General features: G+C 46.3%; 1 protein-coding gene across 1 annotated transcript; it reads left to right on the top strand.

The window, feature by feature from the left end:
* Positions 1 to 231: 231 nt before the first annotated feature.
* Positions 232 to 5765, top strand: LRATD2 (LRAT domain containing 2). The gene is made up of 2 exons (XM_080646794.1): positions 232 to 557; positions 1089 to 5765. Exon 2 carries the CDS (start codon positions 1183 to 1185, stop codon positions 2113 to 2115), a length of 933 nt encoding a protein of 310 aa, XP_080502920.1. The 5' UTR covers positions 232 to 557; positions 1089 to 1182; the 3' UTR covers positions 2116 to 5765.
* Positions 5766 to 9412: the final 3647 nt, after the last annotated feature.

The following is a 9412-nucleotide window of genomic DNA, read 5'->3' as shown; positions in this document are numbered from 1 at the left end:
TTAAACCTGCCCCGGCGCGGGGGCGTGGCCTGGGCGGAGCCCGCGGCCTCCGTGGGCCGGACGGGGCGGGGGATCCCGGAGGCTCTGCACCGTGTGGGAAAGACCAGGTTCCGGGAGCGAGCGCCTGTCTCTTTAAGTGCCAGGGGCTGCGCTCCCGCCCGGGGAGCCCGGAGCCGGATCTACAATCCGGTCCCTCCCGCTCCGGCGCTTGTTGCTCGCAGGGCCCGAGCGGGAGCTGCCACCGCCGGGCAGGGTAGTCAAGCGGCTTCTTTCTCCTCCTTCTCGCGCCACCTCCCCCGAGAGCCGGTGGAGGGGGAAGGGCCACCCCAGCAGGAGGCAAGAGGTGCGGGGTGAACAGGCATTGCCCCCCGCCTTCAAGTCCCGAGGCGCTAAGTAGCCGAGGGGGCGAGACATGCGTCGCTCCCCGCTGTCCAGCTTCGCTGCCGCCCGCGCCAGGAGAGGAGGGACTGGGGAGCCCACACCTGCAAACTCGCCCTAGAAGTCTCAGGGTGCGGCGGCCCCCACCCCACTCCCCCACGGACTCCACCTCTCGGCGGGTGAGTTTGCGCAGGTAACCCGAGCTAGAGGGCACGCGCGGGGGAAGGGAGGGGGAGACGGAGGAGAGAGCTTCACAGGTGAGCCCGATCGTGTGGCTCACCTGCCCGGACCATGCTACGCAGTACTCGCTCGTTTCCCCGGGGAAGGAGGCGTGGGGAGTGAGGGTAGTCTCTGGGGTTAAGTTAGAGCCCTGGGGTGGAAGCGGGCTTGTGAAAGGGAGGACTGGGGTAAAGTTTCTCTTCCTTACCCCTGCTGCCTGGGCTTGGCAGGTAGGGCGCTGGCGGAAGCGGTTGGAGCTGCTGAGGCGATGGACTTTTGCCCGAGCGAGGTGAAGGGCTGGGGGCGGGGGTAGAGCTGGAGTTGCCTGGCTTCCTGAAACCATGACCCGAAAGGTGGAGAAATGAGGGAAGGCTCGCTACCACCGTAGAATGGCTCCCGTGCTTGATCCGAACCTTTCTTCCGCCCCTTAACAAACCGTCCTTTACCCGGAGGGGCTCCTATAGGGCTTCCTTGCCTTCCTCTCCCAACAGGTGGTCTCAGCTCCTGTCCGGGGATCTGTGCCAATGACCCCAGTGGTGGTTTCGCTTTCTCCCCTCTCGGCGGTGTGAACGTGTCCACAGCGTGATGGGCAACCAGGTGGAGAAACTGACCCACCTAAGTTATAAGGAAGTTCCCACAGCCGACCCGACTGGCATGGACCGGGATGATGGGCCTCGCATCGGGGTCTCCTACATCTTTTCCAACGATGACGAGGAAGTGGAGTCGCAGCCACCGCCCCAGGGTCCGGATGGCGGGGGCTTGCCCAAAGGCGAGGACGGGCCGCCGCTGCCCCCGCCGCAGCCCTACGACCCTCGGCTGCATGAAGTGGAGTGCTCCGTGTTCTACCGCGACGAGTGCATCTACCAGAAAAGCTTCGCGCCAGGCTCTGCAGCGCTGAGCACCTACACGCCCGAGAACCTGCTCAACAAGTGCAAGCCTGGCGACCTGGTGGAGTTCGTGTCCCAGGCGCAGTACCCGCACTGGGCTGTGTATGTGGGTAACTTCCAGGTGGTGCATTTGCACAGGCTGGAGGTGAGCAACAGCTTCCTGACCGACGCGAGCCAGGGCCGGCGCGGCCGCGTGGTGAACGATCTGTACCGCTACAAGCCACTCAGCCCCAGCGCCGTGGTGCGCAATGCGCTGGCACACGTGGGCGCCAAGGAGCGCGAGCTGAGCTGGCGCAACTCGGAGAGCTTTGCCGCCTGGTGCCGCTACGGCAAGCGCGAATTCAAGATCGGCGGCGAGCTGCGCATCGGCAAGCAGCCCTACCGGCTGCAGATCCAGCTCTCTGCCCAGCGCAGTCACACGCTTGAGTTCCAGAGCCTGGAGGACCTGATCATGGAGAAGCGGCGCAACGACCAGATAGGGCGTGCAGCTGTGCTGCAGGAGCTCGCCATGCACCTGCACCCGGCCGAGCCAGAAGAGGGCGACAGCGACACTGCACGGACTAAGCCGCCTCTCGAGCGCCCCCCTGAGCCCTGCTGGGAGGAGGAGGACCGAGAGGCGGTGGTGCACTGATGGGCCCGCTGAATGCGGATCTGTGAGAGGAAGCTGTTTCCAGCAGCCGCTGCCCCCTCTCTCCATTCCTCCACCATCACCTTCTGGGCCCCATCTGGGCTCCTGGGCCATTTGGAAAATAGAGAGTTGGCGAAAGGCGCAGCCAGCTGTGGCTTGAGCTTGTTATCTTGACCGAGGAGGAAGAGGGTGCAGGTAGGAAGAAAACTTTGGTTGGGGCCACGGCCTGCCCACCCTTGCAGTCTGTCTTCTTTCTGAGGTGGGGCAAATTGTGGACATGCCTGACACTAAGTCCCTGCTGGACCTGGGTCCAAAATCGACCCTTTTTATGCACACAGGGGTGGAGAAAAGTTCGGAGTACCAAGGCCTGCCATTGCCTCCTACCCGCTTACCCCTACCCTGGGCTTGGAGGATGCCTTGTCTTAAGGCCAGAGTGGGGTTGTGGCCAGCAGAGAGCCCCATACCCTCTATCCCTGTGGAGCTGTGTGTGGGATCCAGGAGGCTGAGTGGTTTATTTTATGGGACTCCTGGGATGCAAGCCTGGAGAAACCAGGACCAGGTCTGGGAGCAACAGACCAAAACCGAGCAGCTGCCTGTGAAGTGGAACAAAATGCCCAGTAAACTTGGGCTACAAAACAAAGAGTTTGCTACCTCCCTCCTCCCCGTCCCCAAGTAATTCATCTTCCGGAGCTGGCTGAGTCTCCTACCCACTCCTGCTCCACCAGCCACTTCCCAGGTTATAAGTAAATCATTGTCATGGGCCAGCTAGGGAAGGATTCAATTATGGTTCTGTTTGGCCGCCTTTGTTTCTAGCCTGCTGTTGTAGGCATTTACAGCTGTGTTATTCGTTATCCAAGGAGGGAATAGCCTTTTGTGTCTCTGATCTAATTAAACCTGCTCGGCTGTGTTCATCCGCAGGTCGCACAAGGGATTGGCTGGTGCCACCCCATAAAGTATCCACTACTGAAGCAGCCAAACAGGTTTGTCCTGGTAGGAATTAGTCAATCACTCCCACTGAACCCCATTCCTGAACAATGAAGGTAACCTTTTTAAAACACAAGGCTTTGATGGTGGTCCTGTGAATTTTAATTTTCCCTTCTCATTTTTGTTCTTCTGCTGTTAAAATCTTAGGCCTGAGGCATAATTCAATGGTAAGGTATTTATTTTGATAGCGATACTCGATGCACACTTAATTCAAAAGATGCGCAAAGTCTTTTTATGTGGAAGCAGTTTCCTTGGTGCTGGGAGAACACCCCTTCAGAATGCTTTCTCCAGAGAGCTGACGGCAATCACAAATGCCACGTGACACGTGTAGTCGGTGCCAAGTCTGGCGACACTCCTAAAGCACTGGTTCCTGATTGTGGGATCTGTTGGCTGCAGGCTGGCTAATAATACTCGTTGGATCTCCTGCTGAGCTATAGTTTGCTTTATTATGAGGCTTTAAACATTTTTTACAACCTGTTCCTTGTATTCCTGTGAGCTCTTTAATGATGTGTGCCCTGGACTTCAGAATGCATCTCTGCCGCATAATGACATTGCTAAGGCTGTCTCAAAAGTTGAGTCGAGTTTTTCTTTCTGTTGGGAGTCATTAGAGATTACAATGAACATACACTGAACATGTCATTTTGCAACCTAATTCTCACGGTTGGAGTAGAATCATATTTAAGTCTCTACAGTGTGGTCATCCTTGGGCCTCCTGCCTGGAGATCTCTAAATCCAGGCAACAAGACTTGAAGGATGTCCTTGTATACTTTTTCGGACTTGGCATTTGAGGCCATAATTTTTAAGACTTCATAGCACCTCCACATGACATCATTTCATTACAAGGGCATTAGCTATGTTCCTTGCTTTTGCAGGCATCTCCAGACAGGTCCTATCACTTTGTTAAAGATGAACACACTCGACCCCGGTCTGCATCTTTGGAGACCCATCTGTCTCCTGTTGGGAATGTAAGTCTAGTTTCCATGTTTAGTAAATCTCACCACTTAGTGTTTATGTTGTCTTGCTCATGGAAAAGCGGAGCAAGAGAAACATGGATACAGGCATTGAGGAGAGCTACTCTACCTAACAGATTCTGATTTTCTTTTATGTTGAGCACCATAGAGAAAGTTGGAAGGAATGACTAGGAATGTCTAACGTGCAGGCAGCAGGAAGGAAGCAGAACAGGCAACACTGCCCAGCAGCTCTGGGCTAGCCAGCCAGCTCTCTTACCCACTCCCCCATCTCTGTCTCCCTCTTTTGCTCTCAAATGGAAAGTGAATGTCATTGGTCACATTGAGGGATAGCAGTGACCACCTGTTGTTGCAAACAAACTGCTTTTTGTGAGAAGTCTCCACGTGATGAAGAACTGTAAGATCTACACCAATGATCACATTCTGCCTCCAGCAAACAGGGTTTTGATAACAGAAGAGGAGATAGATCTACTCCACATGCCGCTTTCCCATGTCAAGCAAGCATTTTGTACAGGGTACCAGAGGTGTGACATATAAGTAATACTTAGGAACTGTGGTGCCATCGGAAGTTTTTGTAGGCTCATAAAGCTTCAAGTAGAGCAACAACCAACCAGCAGAGGTGCCAAGAAAGGAGAAAGGAATCAGCTCTCGGCTCTTTCTTCAACATGGCATTGTTGTGGGGGAGTTTTTAATCCTAGGCAGAGGCTACATCTGGCACTTAAAAATATATATATATATTTAGTAATTTTTGTTTCTCCTTAGGATTAAGACTTTAGAACTATTTTGTACTTCGAATTACAGATGCTCTTTGAAGGAAAGAAATATCGATTCTAAGGTTCTTCAGAGGCTCTGGCAGGGATGAGCAGGACACCCGAGTGGAGCGGATGCTAAGTGTAATCAAACAAATGCTATTTTCTTACTTGAGCAGCTATTTTATGGGACTGCTTATGTATCCGAGGAGCCCACAACTTCAGCCACGCAACTTTTTGTACTGCAAGAACTCAACTTTTTGTAGCTTTTATTCCACATTTAATTTAAAGTAACTATAGCACTAAAATGCCTAGCGGAAGATTTTCCTCCAGACCCCTAAGGAAATTTTATGAAAAATGACCCGTCAGTGGTTAAACTTCTCATGTCGGTGCTTCTGGCCCCAATAGCACCACTAGACAACACAACCACCACATGGAAACATATTTTTGGAAGCAAAACTTTAATTTTATACGACATATGCTATGGAGAGTGAAGAAAATTTAAGGATTACTTGTTTTCTATTTTTTTCTTAAAAAATTGAATCCACTGTGTCGAAGACTCTTGATATTATGTGGTTGTCTAACCATTTTTTATACCAGTAAATTGAAATAAAATCCAGTATGATCATGGTCATTGAATGGATTTGTCCAAAAAGTTATATTTTATTTATGATTTTTAAAAATCAGGGTAACTGTAAACTTTTCATTGTGTTATTTTGTTCTTCAATATACTTGTAACCCATGGAGAATTCCATTGATGAACACGATAATTTCCACATGTGTTTTATTTCTCAGTGAACTGTGTAAACTTTAATTTTGTTGAAGGTTATATGTTAACTCTGTTAATGTTCTCATACCACTTCTTGAGAAGGAAGTTCTGATTTGAAATTGTATCATTTCCTTCAAAATGAAGGGCAGTGCTTAGTTAAATAAAAGATTGATAACATCTTTTAAACCATTTCCTCTTTACTATGTCTTATTAAAATAAAACCTGTCAGGTTCTTTTGAAAAATGCTTCGAGAGTTTCCAATAAACCATCTATTAGAGTTAACTGAATTTATAATATATATATATATATATATATATATATATATATATATATTCCACTTGTATACCTTTTTTCCTCACATTTTTGGTCCATATCCAGGTTCCTCAGCTTAACTGCAGTTTTTCTGAGAATATTAGTGTGTATCATCTTTTTAAGTGCTCAATAGACAATTGGATGAATTAATTTAGTGACTGAAAACCCTCACTGTATTTACAGTGTGAGAATTAATGACCCTTTGTTTCTAGGCTATTGGTGTTCCTGAAAAATGCCTCATGAACGTAAATTTCCAATACACATTGATTTTCAGAATTAATGCAAACATTACTGGAAACCACACACATTTTGGAATCTACACTGGGGAGTTGAGGGGTTAAGGTCAGTAACCCATGTGGTATCACAGGTAGTTTCAGAGTCCCAAAGAGAATGGGCTCAGCGAGTAATGTCATTACAGAAGATGGGCAAGTGTGATCATGTGGCACTGTTGACATCATAAGGAAGGGATGCCTTTGCCAGGAGTTGGTAAAGGAGCAAATGTGGCATCTGGGACTGGTATGGGGAGGCCACCAGCACCTGAAAATGCTACCGCAATCCTATGAGGTCCTAAAGTCTGAGTTTTATCAGAAGATTCCTGTGAGACTTCTGAATAGGAAGAAAGTTGATTGCTGAAGGTTGTAAGGAGCTCAAGCAGCAGTGAGACCCTTTTTCCCTAGAGTGGGAGTCCTTGGTTTGAAATGGTACGCATTGCACAAGGAAGTAGGGGGAGGGAAGCCTACTGGAATGTGTATTTATTCTTGGGCGATTTTGGTGCAATTTTGGTGGAGGCTGTTGTTCCCATTTCTCCTAAGTGGACTGAGCTTGGTTAATGTAGGAAAATGACATGTTTGAAAGCATTTTAAAAGCTCAAAATGAACAGTCTCAAAATATGTGCAGAAGGGCTTTTATTTCCTTTTACTGAATTTACTAGCAAAACTGCTGATTGAACAAATACAGCAATTTTATCTGCAGAGTAGATGCAAGAGTGATAAGTGTCCATTTGCAATCACAGCAGGGTATAAGTATTTATGAAGGGTTAAAGGATGTTGAGCCATAGCCTGGGTATTAGAATATATAGAAGTTAAACAAATGGAAACCTCCAGAGATAGTCCGTACTGCTGAGCTTGTTTCGAAGGGGAAATCTATTTCACTCCTCCATAGAAGACAGAGTATGAGAAAAGGTGGCTTTGTAAGTGCTATGGTTGGTAGGATGCAAATAAAGTAGATGTGTATAGATTTAGCTGGAGTACTCCTGTTGGAGAAATTAGATAAAAAATCCTTGAATTTGCAAATGGTGGAGGAGAATGGGGCATAACTAATATTAATGAGGCCCTTAACTGGGAGGCTCCCAACTTCCTATTGTCTGACATACAAAGATAACCTGACCTGTGGTTTCTTTTTTTTTTTTTAATTATTTTAATCTTTATTGAAATTATTACATATAGCCCTCTCTTCCCCCCATTAGCCCCCTGCAGTCCACCCCCACCTCCTGCCCCAGGCTTTCACCACCTAATTGTCCCTGTTCATGGGTTATGCATATATATACATACAAGATCTTTGGTTCATTACCTCCCACCCATCCATGCTCCCCCACCTTCCCTCTGAGATTCCACATTCTGTTCTATGCTTCCATGTCTCTGGCTCCTATCTGTGCATCAGCTATTTTGTTAATTAGATTCTACATATGAGTGAGATCATGTGATACTTGTCTTTCTCTGTCTGACTTATTTCACTTAGTATGATACTCTCCAGTTCCTTCATGCTCTCTCAAAGGGTAAGATACTGTACTTTTTTACTCCTGCATAGTATTCCATGGTATAAATCTACCACAGCTTTCTTATCCTCTCATCTGCTGATGGGCATTGGGGTTGTTTCCAGATCTTAGCTATTGTAAATTGTGCTGCTATGAACATTGGGGTGCACACATTCTTTCTGATCGGTGTTTTGGGTTTCTTAGGATATATTCCTAGAAGTGGGATCACTGGGTCAAATGGCAGTCCCATATTTAATTTTCTGAGGAAACTCCGTACTGTTTTCCGTAGTGGCTGCACCAGTCTGTAGTGTACTAGGGTCCCCTTTCATATCCTCGCAAGCACTTGTCACTTGTTGATTTGTTGTTGGTAGCCATTCTGACAGGTGTGAGGTGACACTTCATTGTTTTAATTTGCATCTCTCTGATGATCAATGACTTTGAGCATTTTTTCATATGTCTGTTAGCTGTCTGTATGTCCACTTTGGAGAAGTGTCTATTTAGGTCCTTTGCCCACTTTTTAATTGGATTGTTTATGTTTTGTTAAGTTGTATGAGTTCCCTATAAATTTTGGAGATTAACCCCTTATTGGATATATCATTGGCAAATATGTTTTCCCATGTAGTGGGCTCTCTTGTTATTTTGTTGATTGTTTCTTTTGCTGTGCAGAAGTTTTTGTGTGTGTTTTTTTTTTTTTTTTTTTTGTGGAGTCCCATTTGTTTATTTTCTCCTTAATTTCCATTGTCCAAGGAGATGTATTGGTAAACATATTGCTACAAGAGATGTCTAATATTTTGCTGTCCATGGATTCTTGTAATATTTTTATGGTTTCCCATCTTACATTTAAGTCTTTTGTCCATTTTGAGTTTATTTTGTGTAAGGTATAAGTTGGTGGTCTAGTTTCATTTTTTTGCATTTATCTGTCCAATTTTCCCAACACCATTTCTTGAAGAGACTGTCTTGACTCCATTGTATGCTCTTGCCTCCTTTGTCACATATTAATTAAGCATAGTGGCTTGGGTTGATTTCTGGTGACCCATAGTTTCTATCCTCATGTAACTTATATCCTAATAGGTAAGGCAGGATTAGAGGATCCTAATTGTTGAGCCAAACTGAACATAAAGTGTCTGACCTAGGCACACAGAATCGAATAGTGGTTAAGCCTTGGCAGTCAAACTCCCTGGGTTTCTCTAATCTGGGCTCTTCCTACGATTAACCTTGGGAGAACTTATGCATTTGCTTGAAAAAATGTATTTCCTCTTCTGTACTGTGTGGCTGGTGTCACTGGGTTCATTTAACTCTCCCCATCTAAGTTGTATTTCAAAAATAATTAATATATAATATATCATAATATAATTGGACTATAATAATGGTATCTACCTCAAATGGATGTTGTGAGCACAATGGCCATAAAGCCCAAATCAATACCTACTATGATAAGAGAAAATTTGGGCTATTGTATGTGTTAAGAAGCCTTATTCAAATTAAATAAAGTTACTGTCTGGGAGAGAGAGGTGTTCTTCCCTTTAGTCTTGCAGAATTTCTTAGCTAGATATAAGAAATTGGTAAGATAAGAAAGAGATAGTCTAGTTAACACTTCAGTTGTTTAGCCACTGCTGTCATGTTTCAAATGTGTCTTGAGCTTTGATCTTTGGTAGATGACCCGTTTAACTATTTTTTATTATGTTTACTCATTAATTCAAATATTTCCTGGGAACTTTGAAGGTACTAGGTGGTGGAGAGCCAAGCCAGGGTGGTGGGGGGAGAG

Source organism: Plecotus auritus (assembly GCF_963455305.1).
Source record: "Plecotus auritus genome assembly, chromosome: 11".
Taxonomy (NCBI): Eukaryota; Metazoa; Chordata; class Mammalia; order Chiroptera; family Vespertilionidae; genus Plecotus; species Plecotus auritus.
Note: the sequence above shows the minus strand (reverse complement) of the source record. Positions and strands in the feature narration are given on the sequence as shown.